At 35.5% G+C, this 16,962-nt stretch overlaps 1 protein-coding gene across 3 annotated transcripts in view; it reads right to left on the bottom strand.

The window, feature by feature from the left end:
- adgra1b (adhesion G protein-coupled receptor A1b) overlaps positions 1–16,962 on the bottom strand; it is a 130,680-nt gene that overhangs the window by 37,981 nt on the left and 75,737 nt on the right. For 2 of the 3 annotated variants that reach the window (XM_088635007.1, XM_088635008.1), the window contains exons 13-14: positions 3,220–3,427; positions 2,181–2,389 (exon numbers count right to left, since the gene is read on the bottom strand). The exons of the other annotated variant lie outside the window; for it this stretch is intronic. In XM_088635007.1, coding sequence (XP_088491133.1) covers positions 2,181–2,389; positions 3,220–3,427 — 417 coding nt within the window. The remainder of the gene's footprint in view (positions 1–2,180; positions 2,390–3,219; positions 3,428–16,962) is intronic. 3 annotated transcript variants of the gene reach the window in all.

A 16,962-nucleotide genomic window follows, 5' to 3' on the forward strand; every position in this document is an offset into this window, starting at 1 on the left:
AAATTCATTAATGAAAAGACCTAAATTGCCTCATCTGAGGTGCTGGTGTTTTAGACATGTATTCACAAGACAATAGTGAATTAACACATTTACCCTTCCACATCCTACATTGATTGTGCCCTTGGTTAACTGTCACTTTCTGAGATAGAATAGGCAATTCACATCAAAACCTTTGATCTACAAGATCTAGTAGATATTGCATCATTCCCACAGGAGAAAAAGGAAATCTATAAAGCACTTAGCAAGCTGGTCATGTGTGTTACAGTACCTGCACACTGCAAAGACCAAGGATATGCTTAATTCTTACAACTAGAAATTGGAAACATTAAAAATTCACTACAGAATCACAGAAAATGGAAAGCAGTAAAATAAATATGTATTTTGAAATATATGCCAGGAAAATTAATTTAATTTTATACTTAATTCTAAAAGGGTGATGATCAAGATGTTAATAAGACGAACTCTAATATTGCGTTCAGTTTATATGGTTTACTACGAAAATATGATTCAACCACAATCATAAAATAATTTCACACACCGCAGTTGCAGCGAATTATTTTTTACAAGTGTAGCGATTTAGCGAATCTGTTCCTTTGATATTCAATTCCAGGATAAAAGTTTTTTTTTCCTTCTGCGTCCTCGAGTCACTTTCGTATCTTAACTAGTTCTTTAATTTTAGCTTTAATTGCGATTTACAAGCTGATTTTTAATTTCAGCCACAGAAACGTTTAAAAGGTACACACACACAATAATCGGAACCTGGATCTTTGTCTACTCAACACGCAACAGGTAACCGCAAGGTGCAATAAATTGTTAGCGTGCACCAATAACACTGGAAGAAATCTGATGTCATTTTGGTAAACACGACTACTGACACAGGGCTCTGCAGTGAATGCTGCGGGTGTGGTAACTGCATAAATAAACGTGGTATTACGTATGAAAAGCATTATCTTTTGATACAGCAAACGTCATGCCCTTTCACCAGTACATCCCAATTCTAAATCATTACTGTACATGTATATTACATATTTTCATTTTCACGATCTCACTTACGTCTCGAATACAATTATATTTGCTAGAACATAACTTAAAATTAAGCGACAGAACGACCCTTTCTTTTGTTGGATATTATTTATATATTAGCAAATTATACTGTACATATAAAACAAATCTCGAATACGGTGAATTGTACGTTTCTATAGCCTTATGCAGTCACTAGCTGACATCTGCGCTCCATTTGACAACATCAGATTGGTATTCAAAGCACACGTACTCTCACTTTCGTCAGTACTGCTGTCCTTTACTTAATAAATAATCGGTGCTTTAATATTCAACTTACTCTTCTGTAAAAAAAGACAAAACATTCGTCAAAACATGCAGGCTGTAAAATAAGTTCAGAGAAAACAATGTAGCACTTAAAAAAAAACTCATTTCCATGGATTATATTCACAAAACAATGCACGATGTGCGTTCAGTGACTTGAACAGACCTCCCAACTGATCATGTCCAACGGTTGCTGTCGGTAAACACCCGGTGGGTTGCTGCTCTCTGAAACACTCACGAAAACCAGCACCTCCGTGGAGCAACTGAGGCGTGATGCCATCGCACAATTAGTATTATCCTCATGGATTCAGTCCTAATAAAGGGATGTTTACTTTTCACATAACAAAAAATCCCAGGATGCACGAAATGAATACGTGTCCTTGTTGAAATATAGTAATAATAATTAAAAAAAACAATAAAACGCCCGTTTGTCGCTGCTTATTATACGATTCCACTTTGCGGTAGGCTAGCAAACTAATTAGTATGATCCATGCACCCTTAGGTGGGATCAAGGGAAGACAATATTTCTGTTGTGTACTCTTGATTTAAGAAGCCTTCTAATAAATAACAAACACAGGTACCTCTCTTTGCTTAAACTTCAAAAACAGCAGAAAACATCCATTAAATCTCTGAATTAATCTTTCCTTAGACAAGTTGTATCACATCAAATGATATTTATGAAGAATACCGAGTACCCAAACATGTCAGTCTCCACGACTTCAAATACATCAGACTGAATCTCCTTGGTGAATTCAGGGTAATAAAACACTTAGAATGCAATTTATTAGAAACTGTGGAGACGTGAGAGGTGCTGTGTGGGAGGAATACATTTCCTCCCTCCCAGGTTGTATACTCACCATTAGCACTGCAAAGTTATTGTAGTGTGTGCAATGAATAGTGGTGATATTGCCTGCAGAGCCAGTTATGTGGCACCCTTCCGCCCTCCAGCCTCCGTGTCCATCTAGAAGGTCAAAATCCCAGTAGGCTGCTGTTGGGTCTACACCCAGCGCGAAGTGCCTAAGAGCAACCGTAATGGGCTGTGAGAGGTTCCCCAAGCTGCACCCATCTGCAAAAGCAACAAATTGAATCAAGGAAATGGAGTGTAAAATCCTTAAGTGCTGCATCCCGGGTACATAGATTCACAACGTATTGTTCAGTAGGAAGCAAACACTGTAGTAATTATTAGGAGAGTATATAAAAATATCACCCGTATTCCATCCACATTCCATTCATGACATGCGCTCTTTTCTCTCGCATTGTTAGACGGAGGGCGATCGAAACCTGTTTTCTAGATGCTACGAGCCTGGAGCACATGCATTTGTTTTTTTTTTTAAGACCTGCTTATATCTGATGTCCAAGATGAAATCTCCTTGTAACACATCTGTCCGATGCCCACGAAAACAGTGTATTTCAAAGCAGCTGTTCTTTATTTGGCGTTAGACAACACGTGAAGTTAATGACATGGAGGACGAGAATAATAATGTGCTAAGCCCAACAATAATAACTAAACAATAATAACGGCGCAAAAAGCCGTCTAGCTACTGACAGTCATGAGAGACCAGGAAATTATAAGATGTAAAAATGAAGACAGTATAATGACTGCGCTGTTTCGTTATGACGTATTGTTATAATAATAATAATAATAATAATAATAATAATAATAATAATAATAGTGATTCGGTCATTTAAACTAAGCAAAACCGTATGTTTTGCAAAATGTACATTGTACAGATTTGTTTTGTTACCTTTGTATTAAGTGTGCAGAAATATTAAACGGAAAATACATTTTATAACTATACTCAATTCTTTAATAAGTAAAGCTATTTTGTTTAATTCTGAAAATAGATAGTTCCACATTATCACTTAAGTAAACGAAACATTCGCTCACTCTCTTACCTAATTTGGTGAACGCAACTGGTGTGGAAACACTCCTACGTTTCCCATCATCTGCAAGATTTGACGAATTCCCTGTGCTAGGAAAGAGTTTCCCATTTCGAAAGACAATGAACTGCAGCTTGCATGTGGAGTTATCAACAGATTGCAATGCCGGAGAGCTAGCAGTAACCGTCAACGGTACTTGGATTGAAGCAACTGCCACCGTATTCTGCAGACGAAATAAAGGAAGAAATGTATATATAAATGATTTTTAAAAATCCCTGTCGCAAGAGCAGTGAACAATTTTTTAAAACTCCGCTACAAGACTGATAAGTCGCCTCCCTCTCCCCACAGACTGGAAGCTACCAAAGAGCAGTAGTAACCATGGGAATGGGTTTAATTCAGTGCATCTGAAGTGCTCGCGCGAGTCTACTTGGTCAAGCTCCCTGCCGCAGAGGTGAGAATGGTTCTTACCACTCTGCTAGAGGGCACATCAACACTGCAGCGATGATTTAAAGAGACAACCTACCAGGTTTTAGCTTTCACCTGCAGCAGAATCAGGCTACTCAAATTTAAACATTTTTTTTTCTCTCCAAAGATTCTTAAGGAGTGTCACTTAAATGGATTTCAGAATGTGAACAGGATACTACCACTAAAAAAAACAATAACATCAATGAATCTCATGAAATGTATACAGCTCATAAGATTGTGTTTTGTGCTTATGAGTTTGTGTGATTTGAGAAGCAGCACAAAAACATTCTTTCACCGGGTAAAGACAACCTTAATGCTTTAATCAACGCTGATTATTTAATAAGGTCCTAAAAAATTATTGTCGGTAGTAAAGACAGTAGGGACAATCGTCCCAAATTAATTAGTTGTAAACAAACTTTTGTTTATGGGTTATGTATTCTATGTCATGAAATAAAATGGTTAATTTGCCACAGCATCTGTATTTCAAACACGACACGTAAATTAAACATAAATGATTCTATGGAAATAAAACACATTAAGGGTTTAGGAATTATTATAGTGCTATAAAATATTTAAGGTGAGAAAAGATGCTAATGCAAAACAAAAAAAGGTTATTTTAGTATTATTTTATATAACTTATATTATCTTTAAATGACTTCATGCATCTGAATTTGATTATCTACTAAATAAGTATAATTAAATAGGATTATACAATCCTCCGACACAGTTATGCATGGGTTTATCTTTAAATTCAGAATAAACAGTGAAATATGAAGCAAAGGATACATGTGGAAGCTATAAATATAGTGCATTTTAAATGAAGAGCATTATGTACGTCTTTACACAAAGGGTTGTGGGAGTATGGAACAAGCTACTTAGACATTTGGTTGAAGCTCATACTTTGGCTTCCTTCAATAAATGGATGAGGTCCAGACTGAATGAATAAGCTGCTAACTACCAAAGGGACAGATGGGTCAAACAGCATCTCCTTTGTAACCATTCTTATGTTCTTATGTAAATGACATTAGCACTGGTTCTAGTGTATCATTCATAAGAATGACTACAACACTGAATATTGTCTCAAACAATTTAAAAACATGGTCTGTTTTACAATATAGTTAATTTACAGTATAGTTCTCACTGGTTTTCATTTGACAGCCTAAAACCATAACTGCTAAAGAACTATTTAAGGTCTGAAAATCCTACTTTATTAACATACTTATTTTCCTAGCTCTACTCAATCAACATACAATTGATTAGTGACTTGTTCCTGAGATAAATGAGCCCAGACATTGAATTCCTAACTTCCTTCAGCTTTTCTGTCACCCTCCTTGCAAATGCAAATGCCAGAAAGCTTGAAATGAATGATGATGCTTCCCATGCAGTTTAACCAAATCCAATGGGTTTTATTCTGAAGAATCCATGAGTCATATGTAATTTGGTTAACAAATAAAATCTGTATGACCACTTTTTTCCATCAAACCTTAAGGAAGAGGGGTGAGGAGAACAAAGCACCAAGAGGTACTTGTAAGAGAATGTCCTTCCACTTTGGACAGCCTTGAAGGTGCTAATCATTACATACAGATATGTCTATAAAGTCCTGCAAAATCAAATAAAAAGACAAAAGTCAAAGTTTAGTTCTTCATTTTCAGATGGCAATCCCTTTTGATGAGCAACATAATATTACATAAAACCACCACTGCTTAAAAGGAAATGTGCTGCGAGGTAAAATTGTAATTTTTTAGGGGAATTTTAATAAAAAGGTAGACATTGTGGGAACTTATATAGAACTTCCTACTTATGTTCTACTTATATAGAACATTCAGTTCATGACATAAACTAGTTACTTTTCCAGATCTTTCATGCATATAAAAAAGTTCAATTTCTTATTATAGATGCTTTCAACTGTCTCCTGAACTGTTACCGATTTCAATCGGTCTCATACTGTACACATGTCAGCCATGTATTTTGAAAAAGTCACCTAATTCTAGTTCAGATCAAGACAACCTGGAACCTAACGTGAGTGCACACACACTTGCACAAGCATAGGGGGACAATTTAAAGACCACAATTATCCTAACCAGCCTTTGGAAGATGGGAGGGAACTGAAACATCTGTAGAAATCCCAAGCAGACATGGGGCAAAAATGTAAAATCCACTCTAGGGGCTTCCAACTCTAAAACCAAACCCAGGAACAAAGACATTTGAGGTCCCAGTGCTAACCTCCACGCTACCCTGCAACACACCAAAATGTCTAACATGCCACAATAGGGTTTCCTCCCATTTCAAGGTCATTATATCTTTGCAAGACACTGCTAAAATACACTAAAGTCCAAATGAGTCTTTTTGCAATGTAATATTGTATCATTCTGTCGAAGAAAATTATTCACTCGGGTTCGGTGTGGTTTAGCAGAGTCCTTTATTTCCAGCACATGGAGAGGATACCATCGTACAGATATAAGAGCAGCCTCTGAATGATGATGTCAAAGGAACTGGGTTTTATACAGCAGGTTCAGGGTAACATACAGTAGCTCATTCTAAATGTCCATATTAGGTGTTGTTTTTCTCTACAAATACTTCTTTGCAACCTACCACTTTATTCTTAAATGAAAATCCACCTTTTATTTGGTGTAAAGGAAGTACACAATTAATTTAGCTCAACATTCTGTGGTTATAGCATTAGCATCAAAAAGATCAAATAATGTGCCTGCAATTTATTATTTCATACTGTTGGTAAGTAAAAAAGGCATGTTAGCGAAGAAAGCTTCTATCTTGTACATATAAAAATAGGTAAATGACAACATCATTCCTTAATTCATTCTACGTACTTAAAATATGTCAGCTGCACCTAGCATGTCACATATTTTTAAATAATATTGTGCTTGGAAAAGCTTAATATTAAAACTTAAGAGTGCTAAAAATGGATGTTGATACAAATTAGTTAAGTTAACACTGCACTGTAAACTAATGTACAGTATGTTTACTTATTGTCTTCCACTGTCTTTTGGGAATGACACAACATCAAAAGCTCAATGCTTTCATTTAGTTGGAAATAAACTGAAAAGTTTGCACTTAATTGTTTTAAATTATATTGTTAAGTATGTATTGGGTTGCTTGAACAAGCAAAAATAAAGGCTTTAAAAACTTTCGCTTACAAAGCCAAATTTACATTGTGGTACACTAAGTACAATTGATACAACGTGCATATTTGAGTGTGGGTTTTAGTTTATCATTTAAATTGCAAATAACAGAAAAAATGTTACGATGTGTTCCTAGAAAATTATTTTTGAGAAAACAAAGTCCTCAAACGTATCAGTGAACAAGTAAGGGGGGGTACATATTTTCTACAAGTATTTTAATATTTCCTAATTTATCCATGCTTCATTTTCCTTTGTCTTTTGTTTTAAAACGTGTTTTTGGTAGTTGTTTTTTAGATGTCCTTCAGACAACATCCCATTTCTAAAAGTGTTTATCCACTTTTATCCAGTGTTTCCTTTGATTGCTTTAATTAATTTTAACTGTTCTATTTGATTTCATTTCACTCCCGAAATCAAATTGAACAAATTTCATTCATCAAACCTCATGTCAATGTTGATTATGCTATTAAATTTATATTTTTTTACTGATTTTTCTAATATTAGATTTAGATTTTTTATAATAAGACAGACATACTTTATTCTGTTTTTGTTTAGTCTTCCCTCCTCTAGTTTCCAAAAATTAAAACCCCAGCCTTATGAAACAACAACTCCTGGACTGATAGTTTGCTTTTCTCTCGTAATGCTGATATGCTCTATTTGAGATTGGCAAAGCTTCTCAAACTGGAGCTGTGAATAGTTCATATATCCTCCAATCCTGCATTGCTTTCTTTTCAGTATAACCTATAAAAACAAAGTTCAAAACAAATTGTTTTTTCTAAACATTTACCCTTAATAGGATCAACAAGTTACTTTTGAAATCTTGCCAGTGGAAGCACCTCTGCACAGAAAATATACCACAACCTCTGGTGATACATACAGTATTGCTGTTTATGCAGAAGAGACAAAACCTCTTGATCACTAGAACAAGACGTCACTGCAGATTATTTCCTCAATGGGATTATCCAGATCATGTTTCACACTGTCATGTTTACTGTTTAATTAATCTAACTGTACTTTGTTTCATTATTCATTCCAAAAATACATTGTCACAATCATACCATTTCCTGTTTGACTGAACAGGCACTCAAGTTTGCACCAAAAATAGAAGGCTTGTATGTGAGTACATCATTTATGATTTGTGTTGGATCCAGAATAACTTATTGCCAATGAGGTTAAAATGCAATTTTACAATGTTATTATTATTCTAAAGTGCAACTGCTATCGAGAGTACAAAAAGGTCTGTTCTTGTTTGGCTATGATCTATTAAGCATCACTGTTGTGTTAGCATTACTCACCAAGTGGAATTAAAAGCTGCACTATGGTTGCCATGCCAACCAGCTGCCTCCCACATACTGTATCAGTCTGAATTTGTACAGACCATTTTAGAACAGATTTGAGCCAGAAAATAAAAAAAAATGCAACGCACAAAAATCAGTGTAACTGTGGAAATTGGAAAGCTTATATTTTAAAAAATAGCTCTGTAATAACACTTTAAATGGATTACTAAACATATTCTTCTCACTTTGTACATATATCTGTAAAACAAACTGACATTTTCTTCTATTCAGAAAGAGACTGTCTGGTGCAATGTCTGTGAGTTTATTCAATAAATCCCCCTCATTAGAGTTAAAGGAATGTTCACTGTTACAAAGCAGAGCTAAATTTCACTAATTTCATCAAGCAAAAACATAATTTGGCTTAAGTACTGCCTCAAAAAATAAAATAAAACATACAATTCAAATAGAATGATTTATTGAAGATAAAGGAGTAATGCTTAAGATGCAGCCAAGACACGTAGACAGAATTTCTTTAATATTTTAGCCCAGGGGAAAGACTTGGATATATCCACCTGGATTTATGCATACCTGTATTTGCAGTGATCCACCCAGACGTAAGACATTGCATCTCATTTGATGGGCTTGTCTTTTACATTATTTCACTATCCCATATGCAGAGGCAGAAAAAATCTTTACATTTTGTAGCTGGCTTTAAAGAGCAGCGTGGGAAAATAATTTATACATCTCCACAGATGAGACTCCAAAATGGAAGTCAATCAACTCAAAAAAGGGAAAGGAACAGTACAGTGAAGGACAGTGCCAATATTGCCTGAATCCTGCTCTTCTGAACTCCTCTGCTGCACCTTTTAGCTGAAATGGTATCATTTCACTTTATCCCTGGAGCAACAGCTTGTCTGTGCTGAGCAGTTCAGAACAAGTTGGGAAGAGGATGTAATGAAAAGTGCTGATGTCTTGTCCCTTTAAGCCCCCAGCACCCATATATACATTTGTAGTGATTTACAAAAAATGGATATATAACGTAAGCTTAGCAATATTTTACTGTTCTATTCCAGGGATCATTGAGCATTAGGGCTATGAAAAGCATTCGCATGACCAAGACATCTACAGTACACTGCCAAAGTCAGTGGTGCTCACCTGCTTTAAAACATCCCGCTATATACTGTATCTATGATTACTATATATACTATATATAATGATTACTGTACTGAGAACATTCTTTTATAGACTTTAAAAAAAGAACCCGCATATACACCCTCATTCATTCATACATTATCTGTAGAACTCTTTGATACTATTTTATTAATAGGAGACCTTCACATTTTAAAACAAACTTACATTATAAAAGAAGCATCTTTGAAAATTCAAAAAATGTGTATCTGAAACATATTTTTGTTAGAGTGGATTTCAGCCTATTGTGCTTCAGACATGATGTACATTCTTGCTGCAAGACATAATTAGTAGTCATTATATATTTACTAATTCAGAATTGCACTTCTTTAGAGCTTGTCGTTTTAATAAAAAACTACTTACAAAAGTAGTTTAAACAGTAGAAAAGCTTGTGATTTATGTCTGAAAGATGTAGAAACTCTAGATCACCCAGATATTTGTTCAACAAGAAGAACAAGTAGAACAATGCTATGGAAAATTCCAGTTCTGGAAAATAAATCACTGTTCTAAAATGATCATGGAAGGCTTCAATGCAAAAATGGATCACAGCAAGTCAATTAGATCTCTGTTGTTAAATTTGAGTAACTGTAAGGATATAAGAGACAGACTATTCCAAGCCAAGAAAAAAAACAAATGTGTTAAGATAAAGATCAGATATATTGATGTGGCAAATCAAAATCACAAGGACCTTCTTTTCAGCTGAAAACCAAGAACTGGTTTGGGATTCTGCAAGATCTGGGTATGAAAGTACAACACATAGCTTATAACATTAGAGATGTAGCAAACTACATAACTTGTATGTTGTTAAATTTAACATACTGTAAGACAAAACACTAATAAAGGAAAAAGACTTATCTGAACTCAGCAATACAGTACTCATATCAGATCAGGTACAGACATTGGATGAATCAATTCCTAACAAAAGCAACAAAGACCGGTGTCTGGAGGTTGTTATTCCAGCTCAACTTGCACTACTTGTTTAAATGAAGAAATTTACCAACTTCTCTAAGTTCTTTAGATTCTGCCAATTTAAAGAGACCTAGAAAACCTGCAGATACAGGACAGTGGCCCTCCAGGACCAGAGTGCAGTATGTTACAGAAGCACCTGCAGGACACGTTGGACAAACATATACACTGACATCAGGCTGAAACAAAAAACATCAAGGATCTGACAGCTTCTGTACAGAACTGAATAGAACAGCATTGTTGTGGTCTATGTAAATGCTTGTATTCAAGTTAATGGTGATGACTTACATTGGGACACCTACTGTAATTGTCCTGAGCTAAGGGATACTACTTGTGTCTTTCAAACTTAGTTGTTAGAGTCTTGTTCACAATTGGAGAAACAATGTCACAACCAAACATTAGCTCATCTGATGCTTGACATGAATCTGGAAGTACATTTCTAATACGTTGCCCCAGAAAACTGTTTTTCTCAATTGTTCAAGTGTCACAAATTTTAGACATGTACTGTATATTTCAACATTCTGGAGAGAAAAAATAATAAATGCGCAAATAGGTTTGCCTCCAAAATGTCCTTTTTACAATGCACCCTAAAAAATGCAAGGTACAGGTGTTAATGTCATATTTGCTCTCCTTCAGAAATAATATTAACAATAAGCAATGGGAGTATGGATGTAACATGTTCCCGCAACTCCTGTAAATGTCACAAGTAAGAACTGGAGTCGTATTTATAAATAATTTAGAGCTGTTTCAAAATCTTGAAAATGTGCAACAAAAACAAAACATTTTAAGCCAACAAGCATTCTGTAGAAGCTGAGATATACAGTACTTCATGGTGTTGGATATTCTATCTGGGGTTTTTATTTGAGAACCTTTCACTTTTGTCTCATGTCATGTTCTGCAATTATTTGTTGCATCAAAACTGTATGGCATCTTTTTTTTTGTCTTTTGGAAGAGCTTTATATGAATATAGCTAAACAATGTTAATGTTGCTGAAACCATTATGTCTAACTAATTAATGCAGTATTTCAAAGAATGGGTAATCCTTGTTGATTATAACGCCTTTCAGTGTTTAATCATTGAAGAAATTGAGTTCTCTATGAATAGAAAACACAGAGTAAAGATAAGAGATACATTCTCATATTATGGCGATATAATTAGCAGAGTTCCACAGGGATCTCTATTAGTACAAATGCTCTTCCTAATTTCTATCGATCATCTAGGTTCTGGTACAGGCAGTTAGCTAATCAAGTTCACAGATTAAAGCAAACTAGGAGAACTAGCAGACAATACAGAAACTGCAAATGAAATTCAAAATGCCTTAGATAAAATTCAAGACCAGACAATTGTAATCTGGGCAGATTACACTTAATGTAGCCATTTTCCACATGCATCTCACATGCATCACAAGAAGAATAAACATAAAGACAGGCATTTCTTTTGACATGATTTACACCTTAAATCCCTAACATGAATGCCTATTGCCTATGATATCAGAATGAATCATTTATGAGGAAATATATTTCAAAACTTCTTAAACTCTGAATAATCCATATAATATCCTATGTGTGTATTCATTAATGTTGTTACTTCTTCAATGAACATCTTCTCTGAAGTTGTTACTGCTCTAAACACCTAAAGACTAGTGCAAAGGTCTAAACTTGTGCTTCACTGATTTCTTCAAAACTTAAGATAGAAGTCTAAGGAACAACTGACTCATGCCCTCTGTTTTGCTTGTAATTCTTTAAAATATGTCAAAAGGATATCCATCATTTTTTTTTTAATCGTAAGGGCCTAGACTGTAATAAAACCAAGTTAGATGTAAAGTGATGATAAGTGGTAAGGAATTTCTGACTTAGCCTTTTCTGCTTGTGCAGTCTACCTTTTTCCCCTCTTACACATAATCATATTTATATCCAAATGCAATACTACAACAGCCACCCTTTTTATGTGTTCCGAGGTCTGACATCGAGTTCATTTATCCACATATTTGTGACTTTTTCTTTGAGGATTTTATAAAAAGAGATACTATTAAAACCTATTTGCCTGATTTCACTCTACAGCTCCTGTTATGATGCATAGATTTCATTGTTGTAATAACAATGAACAATGATAAATAATATTTCTTTAGATAGTTATATTACAAATGTAGTATGTAGGCCTACATCAACAATCTCCATGGTAACCTAGTTCAGAATTTCTATTATTTAACAATTTAATTGCAGCCCACGTGTCTGTGGAGGAATAAAAAAGACAGCCACTGTCTTCTTTAGGACTAGGGGTCTTTTTAACGTGGGTTGAAACACAGCGTTACATTTTGTGTTGTTATCTCTGCTTTCTTCTATATTAGTTAAGGTATCAAAAGTGTATACTACATTCTGGATATCAAATACACCAAAATGAATCCAATAACATTTAATACCATCATTATTAAAGACTAAACTAAACTAAATTAAATGAAACCAAAATTTCCTGCTGTTAAGAACTTCCTTTTTAAACAAAAAGCCATATTGCTAATTTAAGTAAGCACGTTTTAAAGTAATCTGCATTGATTGTTATATCCAATTTAGATAAACATCATGCTTTCCCCTCCTCATGACTCATTTATTCCATTCTGAGGAACTTGACCTTTGCTGATATGCTAGTAGAATATATCTGAAAACATCAGACCTTTCAACATTATTTGTTCACAGAGAATTGTTGTAGCAGTTAAAATATTTTTTGATATTGTTTGATAAATAATGTTTAAATATCTCATATATTACTCATATACTGTACATTATTCTGCTAGTACTATGCTTATGGTTAAGACCATTAAATATTACAAACGCATGCATAAGACCATGGAGATACAGTATATATTGATTAAGTGAAATATGTACGGCTGTAAACTTTTGGTGAAATGGTGTGTGATACACAATGCACTGTGATGTAGCCCAAAAATATCTTGCATTTAAGCTTTTTGCACCACTCAAAAGTAAATTGATTGTTCTATCATTCTGCAAATGTGAAATACTTCTACTTAACATCATTTGCATCAAATGTGTCTTGTCTGTTTACTATAGTTTCTTAGAGGATCATGATACAATCCATAAATTAATTCATTAAAATTTGAATTAATTAATTAAAAAGCACAACCTCTAGAATAATGTCCAGATTTTTATAATTTTTAAACAAAAAATGTTTCTGTTCTATGTAACCACGACAGAACTTAAGATAAAATATGCTGTTTTTGTATTTTGATAGATAAAGTAACACTAACAGATTAAATGCAGCTTAACAGGGGTAACACACTACATAGTACAGTACTACTAAAGCTCCTAGGCCCAGCTTCCTTGATGCAGATTTGACACAAAAGGCCAGGAATACCATGGGCTCCCATTTACTTACAGACATGTTTTATTTATTTCCATGATGTACAGTATTGCAATGAACATAGACACTTGTTTTCTTTAATTAAATTAAATTAAATTATTTAATTTAATGAAAGACAAACCTAAAGCCACTACTGTTTCCAAATTCCTACATGTGGGCTTCACAGAGTCCAGGGTAGGCTCTATGAAAGTTGGGAGTGTGGCATTGACATCATGGACAGACAAGAGCACAGGAATGCACTCCAAAAAGTTTTGTATGGCAACTGTCTGTTAGACCTTGGTTCAGAGGGCTGCCCTGTCCTGCTGGCTTCATACAGTACATCTCAAAGGGTCTGCTTACCATGAAATTTATTTTTCTCTTGCTGTTAAACTGTTACCAAGTCTAAATTGCCACTTGGCCCAGGTCTGTAGTTTAAGGACTCATTTTAAGAGCAAACTCTGTAACAAAGTGCTCTAATGCTATATGCATTAACAAACAAAATGTGTGTCCTGGGTAAATTGGTTACACATGCACTGATTTGCAATGCTTATCATTGGTGTTTTTTCCACCTATTTTGTCTCAGTCACACTGCATTCAGGTGTACATTTGGTCTTATTTGTACGACGAAATGTCAGCATTTTGAATTATTTTTAAAATAATTGCATTTGAAATGTTGTTTTATCACAATTTCATCCTTAATCTCGACCCAAGATGAGATGAGGTGAACATAGAACCAGAAAAGCTTTTTTAAAAGCAACCTACCAAGTTGCTAAATGTAGGTAAGATATTTCAGGTGGTAATGCTACCTTGAAATCTGATTTCAACACATTAAAGATTATAGCTTTCCCAAAGACAATAATTAACAAAGATTCATACTAATAATATTTAATCATATGTCCAAAAGACAGATTTCAGATTGGTTTACTGTCATCAAATTACAGTAATTGACTGACTTTGAAATTTTGGGGCAAATTATACTGTTTTAAAAGGTGAGGAAGATTAAAGACAGATTTACGGTAATTTTTGCTATAGCCTCTAAACCTGGAATATACAGTGCCTTGCGAAAGTATTCGGCCCCCTTGAACTTTTCAACCTTTTGCCACATTTCAGGCTTCAAACATAAAGATATAATTTTTTTATTTTATGTGAAGAATCACCAACAAGTGGGACACAATTGTGAAGTGGAACGAAATCTATTGGATTTTTGAAACTTTTTTAACTAATAAAAAAATGAAAAGTGGGGCGTGCAAAATTATTTACTTTCAGTGCAGCAAACTCACTCCAGAAGTTCAGCGAGGATCTCTGAATGATCCAATGTTGTCCTAAATCACTGATGGTGATAAATAGAATCCACCTGTGTGTAATCAAGTCTCTGTATAAATGCACCTGCTCTGTGATAGTCTCAAGGTTCTGTTGAAAGCGCAGAGAGCATCATGAAGACCAAGGAACACACCAGGCAGGTCCGTAATACTGTTGTGGAGAAGTTTAAAGCCGGATTTGGATACAAAAAGATTTCCCAAGCTTCAAACATCCCAAGGAGCACTGTGCAAGCGATCATCTTGAAATGGAAGGAGTATCAGACCACTGCAAATCTACCAAGACCTGGCCGTCCCTCTAAACTTTCAGCTCAGACAAGGAGAAGACTGATCAGAGATGCAGCCAAGAGGCCCATGATCACTCTGGATGAACTGCAGAGAACTACAGCTGAGGTGGGAGAGTCTGTCCATAGGACAACAATCAGTCTTACACAAATCTGGCCTTTATGGAAGAGTGGCAAGAAGAAAGCCATTTCTCAAAGATATCCATAAAAAGTCTCGTCTAAAGTTTGCCACAAGCCACCTGGGAGACACCCCAAACATGTGGAAGAAGGTGCTCTGGTCAGATGAAACCAAAATCGAACTTTTTGGCCACAATGCAAAACGATATGTTTGGCGTAAAAGCAACACAGCTCATCACCCTCAACACACCATCCCCACTGTCAAACATGGTGGTGACAGCATCATGGTTTGGGCCTGCTTTTCTTCAGCAGGGACAGGGAAGATGGTTAAAATTGAGGGGAAGATGGATGCAGCCAAATACAGGACCATTCTGGATGAAAACCTGTTGGAGTCTGCAAAAGACCTGAAACTGGGACGGAGATTTATCTTCCAACAAGACAATGATCCCAAACATACAGCAAAATCTACAAAGGAATCGTTCACAAAGAAACGTATCCAGGTGTTTGAATGGCCAAGTCAAAGTCCAGACCTGAATCCAATCGAGAATCTGTGGAAAGAGCTGAAAACTGCTGTTCACAAACGCTCTCCATCCAACCTCACTGAGCTCGAGCTGTTTTGCAAGGAAGAATGGGCAAGAATTTCAGTCTCTCGATGTGCAAAACTGATAGAGACATACCCCAAGCGACTTGCAGCTGTAATCGCAGCAAAAGGTCGCTCTACAAAGTATTAACGCAAGGGGGCCGAATAATTTTGCACGCCCCACTTTTCATTTTTTTATTAGTTAAAAAAGTTTCAAAAATCCAATAGATTTCGTTCCACTTCACAATTGTGTCCCACTTGTTGGTGATTCTTCACATAAAATAAAAAATTTATATCTTTATGTTTGAAGCCTGAAATGTGGCAAAAGGTTGAAAAGTTCAAGGGGGCCGAATACTTTCGCAAGGCACTGTACTTCTCTGGTAATGTCAGAGCAGCAACATTTGCCCACATTCCTAATCCAGGGTTAATTATGTGGTCCAAAATACATTTATATGTCCTGGATGTCCAATGCAGGAGGCTCACGAAGTAAAGAAAACTTGTTTCCCTATGTCAACATTACTCAATCTGACACATCCTGGGGTATGTTGGAATGGTGAGTGGCAGGCAGACAGGCTGAAAATTGCCCCTGTATGTTTGAATGAATTTGTTAATGCCCCATCTTTCACCCACACATCCTCTTTTATTCTGACTAAAGCATTGTACAGAGTGTATGGCTTCACCACTATGGCTTTCAGCTTCCACAGTGAAACGGCATCCTTCAGCAGCTGAATGGAAGCTATGTCAAGGCCACAATGCACAGATGCCTAGCTGTCACAGACGCTCAGAGGAGATTTGCAGAGTACAGCATACAGCTAATGCATACAAATACTTCCACTACACCATGGTTATGGCATTACTCATATACTTGTCTCGCCTTACAATACCTGCCTTTTAAAAACCTATGGATGAGCACTCAAATATTGTAAAGGGTAGATTTGGTTTCAAAGTGATATATAACAAATTACGGTGTTTAATACAAAAATTCTTACAAGAAGTGAAGATTTCTTTAAACATGAGGTTCAAAGACAAAAATTACTATCAGAGCAAGACTCCCCAGGGTAACCTAACAGCATGTCT

The sequence above is a fragment of the Lepisosteus platostomus genome, chromosome 6, assembly GCF_059453375.1.
Source record: "Lepisosteus platostomus isolate fLepPlt1 chromosome 6, fLepPlt1.hap1, whole genome shotgun sequence".
NCBI lineage: Eukaryota > Metazoa > Chordata > Actinopteri > Semionotiformes > Lepisosteidae > Lepisosteus > Lepisosteus platostomus.